General features: G+C 33.1%; 1 protein-coding gene across 1 annotated transcript in view; it reads right to left on the bottom strand.

Moving 5' to 3' along the window:
• LOC118201994 (uncharacterized) overlaps window positions 1-15,719 on the bottom strand; it is a 173,095-nt gene that overhangs the window by 37,588 nt on the left and 119,788 nt on the right. Inside the window, exons 3-5 of the mRNA XM_035374147.2 lie at window positions 7,932-8,188; window positions 5,762-5,974; window positions 3,373-3,498 (exon numbers count right to left, since the gene is read on the bottom strand). Of these exons, the coding sequence (XP_035230038.1) occupies window positions 3,373-3,498; window positions 5,762-5,974; window positions 7,932-8,188 (596 nt within the window). The remainder of the gene's footprint in view (window positions 1-3,372; window positions 3,499-5,761; window positions 5,975-7,931; window positions 8,189-15,719) is intronic.

The following is a 15,719-nucleotide window of genomic DNA, read 5'->3' as shown; positions in this document are numbered from 1 at the left end:
TGAATTAAATATCCCGGTCAGTTTTTGTCGCACGGGAGTCAAACTTCTTCTAATTTATTTTTTCATAACGAGTACAAAACTTTCCCAAGTAGAACTATACGAACCGGGAGACCGAATAAAAAGTTAAATTTCGTTATCTGCCTAATTTTTCTTTTTCTTTTTCTTTTTTCTTTTCTTTTCTTTTTTTTTTTTTTAATAATTTGACATAGCCAAAATATTTTTCGTCATTTAAAACACTTCTGTAATGGGCAGATATGACTACGACCAACGATTGTGAAAATAAAGGACCGGGTAAGGGGTTGATATATATGTAGATGTACATTGGGGGATTCGAACCTTGGACCGAACTACCAGTGCTTAGCGATTTTACTGCTCGGCCGCTGGTGGGCCCCAGATGGATTCGGAAACCATTCCCCCAGATGGATCAAAATGGATAGTTCCATTGAAATATGATAACCGAAGTTTTTCGTGATTACAATTACTTTGTACATAATATTCGTACAAAGAAATAAAAAAGATAATTTTTAATTTCATCCAAAAGCTTTGTTTTGAAACAAATACTACTTAAACAATCAATTAACTCATTTTATGTAGCAGAATTCAAATATTTAACAGTGCTTGAGAGCCTTTTGATAATGTTGTAAGGTATTTCTCCCGCCTTCTTGGCATGCTTTTGTGATGTAGTGGTCAGCACATTCGGCGCGTATCGAGAGGTCCATGTTTCGAGTCCCGACGAGGGCATTGCTCATTTTTCATTTCTCCTGCTTTCAAAAAAAAAAAAAAAAAAAAAAAAAAAACCTCTAATGTCTCTGAAGTGGCACCCAAACTAAAATGTTGGTGGATGATGATTCTCCATCGCCAGGACATGGTGATTGGGTCCCCTAACCTCTAGTCGCCCCTTAAAAGGGGGTATGTCAGGTATTTCTCCCACCTTCTTGGCATGCCTACGTGGTGTAGTGATCAGCACGCTCGGCGCATATTCGAGGGGTCCGTGGTTTGAGTCCCGGCGAGGGGTTTTCTCATTTGTCATCTCTCCTGCTTTCAAAAAACACCTAATGTCTCTACAATGTCATATTCTTCCAACAATTTGACATCAGGTAAAAAATTAGCTAAGTATGTAACCATTGTTACTTTTTAATAAATTTATCTGGATTTAATCTCTCTTAAACTAACTGAAATTGATTTCATCTTTTACAGATTTTTTTCATATGTGAGCAATACAGTCATTTGCTTCCCGATTTTTCTTTTCAATACAGCTTGCGATATGATGACAACTTCTCTCGCGCTTTTTTTTTTTCTTATCGGTAACGTTTGCCAGTGCTGTATTCCTGACGACCACATCTGTCCTTGCTTGAAATTAACCAACATGGTTCGCAATAGTCTTTGTTAAGTTCAAGTGAATAACAAAGCAAAATCTGTCTCTAAAACGGAGTTATTAATCACTGTATAATGGGCAGAAGAAAATGATCTGCTGTCTTTATTTTGGGGAAAATCGATATCTTTTGGTCTTTAAAGGCCAAATTTAAAATAAGTGCTTTCTTCTTATCATTCGTAAGAATTTCTAAATAATGACCAAAATTTGATGAATGAATGTCTTTCATTTTTTACATCTCTAAGAGCGGTTAGAATATTGTCTGACCTTTCGTCACCTGTATTCTGATAGTTCGCTTTATTCAGTGATTTCATGCAGAAATATTTTAATTCTTATGTATCTTTCTGCCAAACCGGACGAGAGGACTTGTCCTTCGGCTCGCCGCATATTTAGACTGCGGTCATGCCGCACCGACGGTCTACAAACATCTCCGGGGTTCGAAACCGGACCCTTCGGCCAACTATACCGGTTGGTCGGCAAAAGCTCTCCTCTAGAAGGGAATCAAAATAAAAGCATATAGCTTTTCTCCTTCGCGGCTGGATATTTATTTCGTTACTGCATTATCAGTGATCGCGATTTATTACATTATCAGTGATCGCGATTTATTACATTATCAGTGATCGCGATTTATTACATTATCAGTGATCGCGATTTATTACATTATCAGTGATCGCGATTTATTACATTATCAGTGATCGCGATTTATTACATTATCAGTGATCGCGATTTATTACATTATCAGTGATCGCGATTTATTACATTATCAGTGATCGCGATTTATTACATTATCAGTGATCGCGATTTATTACATTATCAGTGATCGCGATTTATTACATTATCAGTGATCGCGATTTATTACATTATCAGTGATCGCGATTTATTACATTATCAGTGATCGCGATTTATTACATTATCAGTGATCGCGATTTATTACATTTTGGAAAGAGAAAATGTTTGCTTTATAGTAACTGTTAAGAGATTATTTTTAAATGTTCTAATTCATTTTGGAAAATTAAAAATTTTTAATCTACTTACGACAGCTGTTTCAGTAAGTTACAAATACTTCTGTTTCTCCTAGGAATTTTCTTAAGTTTGTAAAACCGCAAATACGGGCAAAATAAACTTTGAATTGTTATTTATTAAATTTGTTTCGTAAATCTTTTTTTTTCCCCCTCTTGTTTGCAATTAGCCGTAATACTGATGATAGCCTAAGCTAGACCATTATATTAAATATATTATATTGGCACAAGTCAGAGCTACATCTGTCCGTTGCATTACATATTTATTCATTTAAAAATGTTATGCCTTTAGTTAATATGCACACAGTAGTTGTAGAATGATCAACAATTTAAAAGTTTAAGTGGCGCTAGGTCTAATGAGGCCTCCATACGTTTACATTTGAAAATCTTAGTAGAATATTGAATTAAGTCACTTGGTGTACCAACTTCAGAGTTTTTTTGCCCCATGGGACCGAAAATTAACTTTGTGCACCGAGAACTTTATCTTCCTGTGTCTTGAGCGAGTTGCTTTTTTTTTGCGTATAAACTCTAATTTTAATTGCAATTTTTTTTTTTTTTTTTTTAAACTGCTTTTAACTCTATTCGGTGTTTTAAGGATTTTCTGTATTTTACAACTTTTAATGAAGATGCTTTGAGATGTCATGTATTTTTGCCTTGCCGCTCAGTGAGAAATAAATTGATTGAATGCGAAATAGTATCTCTGATGAAATCTGAGGCAATAAGTTTAAATGCAACACAGTAAAAAATGTGTAAAATTTAAAACGCTGTACAAAGAAGTCATGTGATGTCCAAATCAGCTTTTTTTAAGGGTATTTGTTGTTACTTTTCATTAACAATGTGCGTTTACCTTGTTTGTGACTGCAATTGAGCAATGTCATGTCTAAGAAATACTGCATGTCTGTACATCTATATGTTTATGAAGCTGGCATATAGTAATATATAGATATTCTTCCAGTTTGGTATTCAGATTTTGTATCTTACCTGCGTGAGAAAACGCGGGGGCACCTTGACAATGGACCGAAGCAGCCGCAGGCAACCACAAAGGGACGATAAGTATAGGAAAGCGCCCCAAATAATGAAAGCAACCTGAGTTATCAACCACAAGATCTGAAAAAAAAAAAAAAAATGTATATTAGATAATAATAAAATTTTAGCACTCATTCAAAGATTTTAAAAGAATTTTAAGGCTTAAAAAGGTCACTTTCAAAGGTAATTTACTTTTGTTATGAACACTAGTACCATATACATTAATAACAACAGATACGCAAGGCTTACTTTGACAGGCTGAGCGAATGCATTACATTTCTAAATGTAAATAAATACTTATTTTTGTTCAGGTTATAGAAATTTTCAGTACTTTATACGGTATTTCTCCCATCTTCCTAGCATGCCTTCGTGGTGTAGTGGTTCTGCACACTGGGCCGGTATTCCAGGGGTCCGTGGTTCGATTCCCGGAGAAGGAGATTGCTCATTTTTCATCTTGCCTTCTTCCAAAAAATTCCCTAATGTCTCTACAACTAACTAGTTGAAGGTTCATAATATTTAATTTATTTAAGAAATGCAATGAATGTAAACCTACTTCAAATTAAAAAAAAATAAAAAAACTGAAAGTTTTCAGATGTTATATTACGCCCGAAGGGGCGCTTTTTTCATTTACATAGATACACATTTTGAGAACATTTGAGATAATATTCCTTTGAGCTAAAAATTTTCAAAAACAGCATATCTTTAGAATTTCCGATAGACAGTCTCGCACTCTGGAGATAAAATTGTTTTTCCTTCTTTTTTTTTCCCCGTACAGTGTTGCCATTACTCGCTTTGAAATCGTTGAGTTTGTTAATAAAAAAATTCTTTTATAAAAAATATATGAAATAGATAACAAAAAAATTTACAAATTACAAATTCGGGCTTCCATGAGCCCATATTCAGGTGGAGGACTACGCTATTCGAAATTTGATGGTTCTAGGTACACAGTTTTTTTCACAAAGCGAGAAAATAGTTAAATTCATGTAGATTCTTTATTATTTAATTTCTTTAAATATCAGACTGGGCAGTAATATTTCGTGGCAACAATTTGAAAAGTCAAACGGACATATATAGTGAACTGAGCAAAATAACGTTTTGAGATTAAAAGCCCTTCTGAGCTAACGTCCCTTTGGGCTAAAATGTTTTTCTAAAGTAAAATTCATTTATTTTAGGAAAATTTTATATAATTTTCATGATCATTACTTATTTTCACAAATAAGTAATGAACTGAAAGGGGAAAAGTAATTTATCATGCAGTTCGATGGAAAAAAGAGATTAAATAATTCTCTTAACGAAATTCCAACTACAGTTTTATAGCACGAATAATAAAAGAGTGGGCTCTCAAATAAATAAATCTAATAACTGAATTGCATTGTCAAAAGAATAAGAGATTATCTTTATAAATTAATCAAGGGCGGTTCAAGATTTTATTATTCGTAATATAAAATTGTAGACGAAGACAATTATTTAATCGCTTGTTCCCAGTAAACTATATAATAAATTAGGAAGCATTAGGCTTTAATATTTCCAAGTGAATCTCGTGACGCCCAAGGAAAAAAAACCCGAAACTTCTTCTTTCGGCTGCTGCAGCAGTCATACAAATCTCTCTCTCTCTGTGTGTATATATATATATTTATTACAAAACGATACTTTTGAAAACAAAATATAAATAAATAATAATAATATAAATAAATAATGCGCGAAAATACTAGGCATGTTTATATTTTACTTTCAAAAATATTGTTTTGTAATTATGAAATACAATAAGCAGCTATTAGTGCTTATACTAAAAAAAGAAAGAAAGAAATCCTTTGGACTAAAAAAAGAAAGAAAGAAACCAGAGAAAGAGAAGAAAGAATGTGACACAAAATAATCAGAAAAAGGAAAAAAGAATGTGAATACTGTTATTATTATTGTCAGCATTAATTTCCTGTCTGTGAAAATTTCATAACGGATCGCAAAGCTTTCTGTCATTAGAATATTTTTTAATTCATGAGTAAGACTTTTTTAACAAGAAACTGAATATATATATATTCCTATTCTGTGTTTCCAAAGCTGATTTTCAGCATTACTTTCAATGTTTAAAAAATTTATGTAGTCAAAAGACAGATAATTTTTCACCATTTGGATAAAAGTTACATTTTTGTTCTTAATTTTCTTCCCTCCACATTTTATTCGAAGTTTTTATTATTTATTTATTTATTTCCTAATCGCTGAGGCTTTAGCTGCTGTTCCAATGACAAAATGAGGTAACGTTTTAATACCTCAACTAATGGAAGAATTCGGTTTCCGATATAGTTATAGGGCTGGTTTATCTAACAAAAGATGAGGTTACTGCACTCACCCTAAGAGATGGCTGCAGTGCTCCGAGGACCCCGGAAGTGATGATGAGGCAGAAATGAAATGTGATGATGATGGAGACCACGCTTTCGTCGCTCAACCGATTCATCTTAACTCGAGTCTCACGAACGAAATATAGCTGCAGCAAGGCAAATGCTGAGACCAGGCATGGGTAGCCTAAGTCCCAAAAGACCTGCAGGATCACTAAGGGCAGCGTCTGAAAAAAAAAAAAAAAAAAAAAAAAAAAAAAAAAAAAATTAAGTAGTCAAAATAACAAAAGGGCTAAATACAAAAGCCTTTTAAGATTTCTCGATTTTTCTACCCTCTGTATTGTGATTCAATGAAAGCTAGGAATAATTGCTTTAATCTGATATTTTATCTTACTGCAATGTTAAATTAAAAAAAGTATTTCCAGTCCATTTCATCACTTTGTTTCTCAATCGGATCTTATCCGATTTCTCATTTAAGCCTCGGTTTGCTTTTAGGTCTTTTTAACTCACTGCCAATAATAACGAAAATTATTAAAATAGGTAAAATGTAGCATAAACGTGCATTAGGTATTTGGTAACCGTGTATTATGCGATCAAACACTTTTAGTTATTTATTTATTTCTTAGATGGCGCCACTTTAAATTAACAACAATTTTTGTGCCGCCAACTATAAAATAATTACCTTAACTAAAAGCAGTAGATCCCACACGGCATGATTCCAGGAATTTAACTGAAACTCTATTCAGCTGAAAGTTTTGATTAATGATGTAACTCTATAAACAAAAATATACTTTGTTTGATGCAATATGTAAATATAATTTAATTCTTGAAAAAAGTAGAAAAAGTTATGTGTTCAGCGCATGAATCATTTTACTCGTTCAGTGTAAATTTAATCAATAATAATACTGATATAAATTTGAAAATATTTATTTCATTAAAATAATAACTCATATTATTTGCCAAAGATGAATAGTAATCCTGAAACTTCAATTAAGAAGCGGAATGTTATATTACAAAATTCTTCTTCTTCAATCTTATTGTGTTTTAGTGTTTTTTCTTCTCTGAGAATCGAGTAATAGACGATAAAAGGGTCAAAATTGCGTACTAGAAAGTTATCCTGCAGATATATTATGCTTTTAATTAAGAATGATCAGTCTGATTAGAAATATGATTCATAGCAAATAACATTCAAGATAGTTGTCCATTTGGAAGCAACCAGAAAGAAAAAAATTGAGTAACGTTTGTAGAAAGGTTATTTTCCGACTTGCTTGATTAGCTCAAATCGAATTTGTGTTAAAATGAGAATCTACGTACCTTCATGGGAAGACAAGAAGCAACAATGAAAATGTATTGTGCATTTAGCAGGCGTGGCTAAACTGTCATATAATTTCCCTTTAAAAATAATGGGTTTTCTTTAAATGTTCGTTGTCTCATAAACCTGACAACATATAAATGCTATAATTCAGTCATTCATTTGCAAGGAGTATAGTGTAGATAATAAGATAAAACAGTTTAAAAGAAGTTGTTTAAGAGGGCTGTGACAAATGCAGGAGGCGATTTGTCATAATCTTATCCCGTCATGTATTAATTGTCTGGCTGCTCATCCCGCGACTTCCACGGGCAACTCAAATGTAGCAAAATTTGCATATCCCGCGATATTCGCGGGCCTGTGCTTTTCTTCCTATAATGAGGAGCTCATCCCACCTTTTCACCATTTAACCAGTGAAATAAATTATAAACAGTATTAGACAGATTAGGATTTGACTAACAGATGTCGTTAGTCGTCCGCTAAATTTCGACATTTGAAGATACTTGGTATTTACCGCTCTAACTTCAATACGTTAGCTGTCTTTTTCTAATCAGGAATGGCTGCTAGAAAACGTTGAGCGATTAACAGAGTATATATTCCTGATGATGTCTAAGTAACTACATAATTAAGATTTTTATTTACGGTATACTAGGGTCGGTAAAGAAGCGATACATCTGCATTTAATCTCGAAAGAATTATGTTAAAATAATCATATGGATAATGAAGTATTTTAGAAATAGTAATATACTACTTTAGGAGAATTTTATAAATAATGTGATACTAAAGTACTTAGTAGTTACATGCTACTAATGTAATTTTTCAAGGAAAATTTTTCAGCGCAATGAAATGCAGAAAGAAGAGAAAAGGTGCTTTACCTCTTTCGATCCGTAAGGATCTACGTAGAGGACAACGAGTCTCGATGTTGCGAGAATGCCGAGGAAGACGTTGAGCGAAGAGAGGTGAGGCTTGGCCGATAGCTGGGATCGCAGCCGGAGGACGGTAAACAAGCAGAGGACTGACAAAACAGAGAACAGGCTGGCCATCCCGTAGACGTGCACCTCCCATACCCATCGCAAGTCGGACATGACCTCGTGCCATTCCGGCGTTCGATCCTCGCGATGCCAATACACTGCTGCAAATGCAAATTAACAATTAACGTGGTTATTTAAAATTCATCAATGCTACTAATGAAAGGTCAGATAAAAGCTGAAGACTGAATTAAAGACGATGTTTGCTGTCAAAGTGTTTATTATTAAAATAGTTTCAGTTACAAGGGAAATGAATTCCAGTTACAATAGAAAAGGGAAATCACACACAAATCTTTTTTTAAATAAACACGGGGAAATTATTATCGATTTTCTAGAAAGTGTCTCAGGAAATCAAAATGATTAATTAATTCAGAAAATTGAATTTTCAATGTAGGAAATTCAGTTTTCGGAATTAATTTTTCAAATTCTTCGGCTAGTAGTTTAGAGACATTTTGACCTGTCCGTACAGGCATTTCTCTCTCTCTCTCTGCATATGTATATATGAAGCTGCTTTCTGTAACAAACATGCCTTTATCAAAATTACGTTTTACAAGGGATAGCGTACTTACACAAAATTTGGAAACTAATTCTTTAGGATTCCTTTCGGATATTTCAGATGTCTGGTATCAGTTATTTTAAATGTAATTTAGTATAACTCTTAAATAAAGCAATGGTAATCTAAATAATTTGCAACCACGCTCTTGTATATTTGACTATGTATTAAAAAAATCTATCTTCGAAATAAATTTCAAAGATTACTAAACTGCAGTCTGGCATCCAAGAAACTATGAACCAGTATTCTGCATCTTCACATCAGAACATTAAGCAGTATATAAAATGAAACATACGTTAGCGAGACTAATGGATATATTACTCAAATCCGTTTTTAAAATTACGCATCATATTAATTAACTACCATTTTCCTAGTTGAAGGAGAGCCAGATATTAGTAATATTTACGAAAAGAAGTCTGTAGAGTAAAATTAGGTTAAAACTAGTCACTGAGAAATTCTGTCTGCAGCGTTGACTGTTTCAGGCTTTTTAAAAAATCCTTTTATTTTTTTCTTACATTTATATTACGTGTATGGTATTTTGAATTGCAATACCTGAGACTTTCGCTTTTATACATAGTTAATACAACAAATATGTGTAATTCGAATGAATTTTTCACATCGTGCTAATTTAGTCTTAAGTTTCATTCTGACATGCAGTTACGGGCATTTTTATTTTTAAGTAGCACATACAACACACGTAAACTTTTTCTTCACGAAGTCTAACACTTTTCATATAAAAATAAAAGGAGTTAAAGCAGAAAATATATCTTACTAGCGGACTGCGACCAATAAAAAAAGTTTATTCTTTCCAAGCAGAAACCAGTTCGTAAATAAATTTTTGTTGCCAAGCCAGAAAACAAAAACTTTTGACACATCAGGTTAATACGTATACGTATGACATTATGATTTAAATTCAATGTAATGTAGCAACCTTTTTTCAATATCAATAAAAGAATTAACTTGATAAGAACATATCATGTCAATAATTCTAACGTGAAACAAAAACGTTGCCAACAGCAGCTATTTATTTAAAATGCTGACATTAGCGAAAGCGTTTTGACATATAATGACGTCACATGCAATTGAATGCTTTCTTTAACGTCAGACTATGACCTTATGTGATAATAATATGTTTAATGCTTGACAGTACTATTTTTATTTCAAATTTTGTAAAACTTACAAATTTTTGATTAACAAAATTTACGATTTGAAAGAGAGCAGTACCAACACTTCTCGAAATAAAGCAGATATTTATCTCCAGCGTGCGGGACTGTTGCCACTCGGAAAAATGAGGCCGAAATTTAGCGTGTTCAGAGTTTTTAATAAATATCTCGGCTGATTAAAGTCATACGAAGATGAGAATGGTGGAAATGGCTTCCCAATGAATTTTAGGAATCCAAAGTTTCCCCTCTCGAAACTCAACTCCCCCCGTCATAAAAAAAAAAAAAAAAAAAAAAAAAAAAAACAGACGCACACAGATTTTAATAGTACAGATAGAAGAAAAGATAAATTTTAAATTTTCTCCACTTTATGATTTTAAGGACTAAATATCAATATAGAACAGTAATTTAATAATATTATTATAATCGAATGTACAGTTCAAAATTAATAACACTTGCCTTACCTAGGCAAGAGAAAATTAACAAAAAGGTTCGCGCGACATTAAAATGTACTTTATTTAATGCACATCTATCAAGAGATATTGTGTTAATGACAATTAGAATGAGGTCACATCTTTACGAGATATATAGGGAATGAGTTTCGAATTCTTAATGGGAGTCGATATATTTCGAGTAGATTTATCTTTTAAGTCGTGCTTCTTGTGCCACATGTACCAGAAAACTCAAACTTTCTAGATTCAACAAACGTGACTACTCTGCTGACTGAGAAGTGAAGATAGTTTCCTTTCATTTTCTATTCTGCTGGGAGCTATTGCCCTTTCTTTCTAATTTGATGGAGAAGAAGTATTCAGGGAAAGGTTTTTGGAGAAGGATGATTGTATAGTTCAACTTCAATGAGATCTCTTTTTTCCACGTACCAAGGTTTATCTTTCCTTGGGGACATTTTGAAACTCAGTGTAATTTGTAAAACTAGAGTGTCTTTGGAATTTTTTAGTTTACAGATACGAAGCCTGCAGCAAATAAGTTATTAAAAATTTTCCTTATTTCTTAGTTTTCGCAGCCTAAGTATTTGTTTACCTGCCAGCATAAATTTATTTTGTACGTTTTACATATTAATTTAATTTAAACCAAAATTTAAAAGAAAATAAAGCATCACAAAGATATTTCACAAAATGTTTTATGATTGCAATTAATAACAGAATTAAAATTCACACTTTCTGCTAACTGTTTAATTGTTAATTTGTTATTAGGGAACTTCAAGATGCACTGTTTACTGTTTTTAGAAAGCGAATTTGTGTTTTTTTAAAATAAAAAAAAATATTGACACTTAAAGGAATTACTTGCAAGTGATACAGTGAAATAAATGCATAGCTATGCCTTGAATAATTAAATATATTCTTTGTTACATAAGTGCATGAGTCTTCACGTGGTGTCACTTTGCAGAGAAAATTTTCCTATGATGTCTATAATTTCAGGTGTTAAACGGAAATATGCATACCAAGATCAGACAACAATTTCTTTTAAATTTTATGATTAATATTTTTTAAATAGGTATTTTTAACTTTTGAAAAATGAATGGTAAAATTCTTAAAGATATTAATACCGTAATCTAAAGTTTACAGACAGCTGTTTGTTATTTATATTTAAAAATTTAATGATGATATAAGCTTTATCAATATTTTTGTTCTATGCAAGATTTCTTCTTGAAAATATCTGATACCTGTTCGAAAGTATTAATGCGATTTCATTGAGCAAATAAAATACGTGATCTTTATTTACTTCAATTTAAATGTCGCAAGCAGTTTTTACCATTGACTGGACATTTAATAGTGATTAATTGATTTTATAGCAAAAGGACGCTGATACAGTTTGCGGGGAGCATTAAGATTTGGGAGAGAGACAGTTCTCGACATAGACAATCACTATTTCCCCCCCCCCGAAAAAAAAAGTTTATTTTCCGTATTTGCCTCACTGCTGGAATTCGGAGTCTGAAAAATATGATGCATTCCGTTCATGTGGATGACAAAAGCACACATGATGGAATGCCTTTATTTTGTTACATTATAATATCTTCACTTCGGGCTTTGAAAAAGTCATATGTAACCTTGTAACTTCTAGAACTTTGCTTTCCTTTTTACTACCTTATACGAAGTAAAAGGAAGTATTGTAATCGCGAAAAGTTTCAGGCAGCATATTTCAACGAAAAAAAAAATATCCATTTTGACCGCTATCGAATGCAATTTAACGATGTTTTTGCGTGATGTCTGTACGTAAGGACAGAATAAAATACTCTTTTCCTTCAAAAAAATTATAAAACTGCTTTAAAATAAATTCTGAAGAGAATTTTTTGTGGCGTCTGTACGAACGTATGTACGTACGTGCGTGCGTACGTACGGATCTCGCGTAACTCAAAAACGAGTAGCCTCAGAACGTTGAAATTTTGTATATAGGACTGCCATAACATGTAGATGTGCACCTCGTATTTTGGTTGCAATCGGCCGCACCAAACGTATATAAATATATTTATATATATATATATCTACTCTGTTACCCGGCTCAGTGATCTCGGTTTCTTTACTCTTATATGTTTGTAAATTGTACATTTTTTGCTTTAAAAATGATTGAATTATGTTGTTTTTATCTTCCGGTTAAGGGTTTTATGCCTTTAGTAAATCTGTGTGCAATATTTTTTGAATTATCAACAATTTTAAAGTTGTCTAAGTGCCGCTAAGCCTTTTTTTAATGGCGGCCATTGATGTTTACATTTGAAACAGGAGACTAGTGGATTTGTTGCCAATCTAGAGAAATTTATCTTCGCAACAACAAAGATAACGCTTTAATTTATTATTGCCAATTAAATCATGCTTAATTCTTTCTGGAATTTTTTCGAATAAATAAGTGTTTCAGATTTACTTCGTAATTTTTAATATAGATATTTTGAGTTTTTATGTATTTTTACCTTCTCGCGAAGTTAGAACTGAATTAATTAAATGAGAAATACTCAATCGTCTGTGAAAAACTGTTTCTGTTTTGTTTTGTTTGCTTAATTTCTTTTATACATCATTCTAACTTTATTATAGTATTTGAATAGAACATGTGGCAACGATTAGATAATTCTTTAAATGATATAAATTTTGTGCATTCTGAGTTATAATATGAACGAAATATAATACTGTTAAGTAAACCTAGCGCCAGAGTGTCGCTATGGTAAACAAAGTGAATTTTAAAGAATGCATTTATTCTATTGTGGTTTTTGCGCTGTGGGAGAAGTAGGTTTAATTCAATCTAATAAGTTTAAATGAAATGCAAAAAAGAATGTGTATAATTTAATATTCCGTACAAGGAAGTCATGTGGTGTACACATCAGATTTTTTAATTTCGAATTCGTATTTAAAAATGGTACCCACAAATATAAAAGTGTATTCATAGATCTAAGGAATACGACAGGAAAAACCAATTTATGTCGTAGTACATTTCTAAATTATGTCGTACATTAATTTAAAGGAAAACAACAATGATAAAGGCTTTCCGATACTGAGAGAGTTTATGAAATTTCAATTCTGTTTTCTTAAGGAGTTTAATTGTCTACACTAGTTCTGTTTTGTTTATTGCCGTTTTAAAAATGTTTACTCGTTTTAGCAGAAGCAAAATAAATTACTTTCATGACTTCATTCATAGTTAAATGCATAGAAAATTTAAGATATTTATGGCAAATAGAAGCGACTGATTGCTGCGTTAAAAATAATAGTTTACTGGATTCAGCTCATTCGTGCTGGTTAGGTAAAACCGCTTTTTTAGATATTTTTAGTCAGCAAGCCTATTTGTTAAGAAAACTGAATCCTAACGTTTATTTAAACTATTTATAGTTATAACTTGAACATCTCATGCTTACATAATCAAGCCACCACTTGTGACGATGCAACTTAAAAGAACAGTAAATTTCAGAATTTAAACTAAGTCAAAGGCTACAGAATTTATTTTAATTAAGTTGGCTAAGAACTTCTCACTTTGTTTAATAATTAAATGCTGGCGAAACCTAGTAACTAGAAACATGCTCCGTCTTACAATCCCAAAGCCTCGACTTAAATACTCTCAAACTGATTTGCATTCTGGTGAGGAAAAGGAAAGAAGAAGTTACAATAAAGGTCTAAATCATAAATAACTAGTTAACAGAAATAATAACAATCCTATAAGGTTAATTAATTAATATTTGAACTATACTGTTCGTCATACGGGTTCCTGGATTTGGAGAAATATAACAACTGATGAAGAATCAAAACACAATTTATTCGCCAATAAGCACTATTACACACGATAGTTCCACAGACACATTGACAGTCGTCTAAAAACTACGACAAACACGCTGAAACATTTAGCAACACAGCTTTCAGGCTATAATGGGCAAGATATCTTCACGGCAAAGCGCTAAAGTACAGCTCCCGACTCAGTCGATCGCTCTCAAGCTAACCACTGAACTCAAGACACTTCTCTCTCTTCGGACAGACAGGATATATATATATATATATATATATATATATATAGCTTTAACCTACCTTCGAGATATTCCCGAGTATAACCGCTAAAAATGCATTCTAAAATATTCTCGCTCCGTCTATGGCATATCGCGAATTTTGTCTCCAAATATGCGATTTTGCGCCAAATCTGGCAACCCTTCTTTTCCCTACCATTTTCTGCAACCCTGCGCCTTTAACTCATGCTGCTCAGCCAAAGCATATGTAGTGTTGAGAAAGAAAACTTCGCAGTGGCAGGAGTGGCTCTCTTCGAACGAAAAGGGAAACAGCTGCGCATGCGTGAAACCTCTGTCACCAAAAAGCGCCAAAGCTCGAAGCTGATGTCGAAGTTCGAACATATTCGACGGTCATGTTTATCAAGAGTTTAAATCTGTGTGACTCCATTTTTCCCCCTCCATATTGACGAATATAAAATCAGACATCAAACTGCGATATGGATAATGCAAGTTCCACAGCCAGTGAAAGGGAAACTTCACCTAATTTTAACCCGTGTTCCTGAATTTCCTGTACACGTCGCGGAGGAAGAAAATCTCGGCCAGGTCCGGTACATCGCGAATGGGGAAATTCTCGCCAACAGGATCCGTCGCCAAATCCCTTGGCGAATTTACCTCTTCATTCTATTGGCGTAGAAGACAATCTGTTTTACATTACGTCTATGGAGCCTTTCCTTCTTTACATAGACGTTCTTTGGCTCAGCTGGCATATTTCTTTTTTCGCTCCGCTGAAGGAACTTCGTTTTCGACCTTCCTTCTGGGAAAACTGAGCTCAGCCGCTTGGAATGTCGCAGCAATACTTTCTCTCCTAGTGTTTGTTATCTTTCACCAAGATGTAAATGAGACAGTGCATTTAAGAACAGAGATCTTAAAATTCAAAGAGAGAAAGCTTTGACAGCGACACTAATCCTTTTGCTGTTTCGTTGCCCAGTATCTTTTGCGTTAGCTTTCCCCCAGCCGAGTGATTCTTACAAAGTTGATTTAATTTAGTCAACGCCTGTTGGGCTTTTGATTGTGAATCTCCAGAGTTAAATTACTTTAAATTTTAATTCATCTTTTATGTTATCTGAAACCCCGCACGCAAGCTGCGAAGAGTTATTTGTGAGTACAGGGTGTCCATTTGTTAAGTTCAAATGTTTAAATAAAAAGGTTCTTCTGTTTTTGCGGTTAGTTACCATTGATGAGGAGATAAGTCTTCTAACCGTCTCAGAAGGGACCAATTGGTTTAATAAGTGAATGGAACCCACACTTGTTATTCAAACCCTTAAAGTATTAACAGATAATGGAAATAATTTCTGTTTCAATTTTTAACATGGGATAATGAAACTAGTAGCTTTGCTTAGCAATATATTGTACATGCCACAAAATGGACTGTATTAATTCTTTATGGTTCTGTCACAGATTTATAAGGTGGTACATAGGACTTAGAACTCCCA

The sequence above is a fragment of the Stegodyphus dumicola genome, chromosome 4 (assembly GCF_044657685.1).
Source record: "Stegodyphus dumicola isolate Sdum_Otavi_A_Nest chromosome 4, ASM4465768v1".
NCBI classification, from domain to species: Eukaryota; Metazoa; Arthropoda; class Arachnida; order Araneae; family Eresidae; genus Stegodyphus; species Stegodyphus dumicola.
This window is presented reverse-complemented; position numbering and strand designations above follow the sequence as displayed.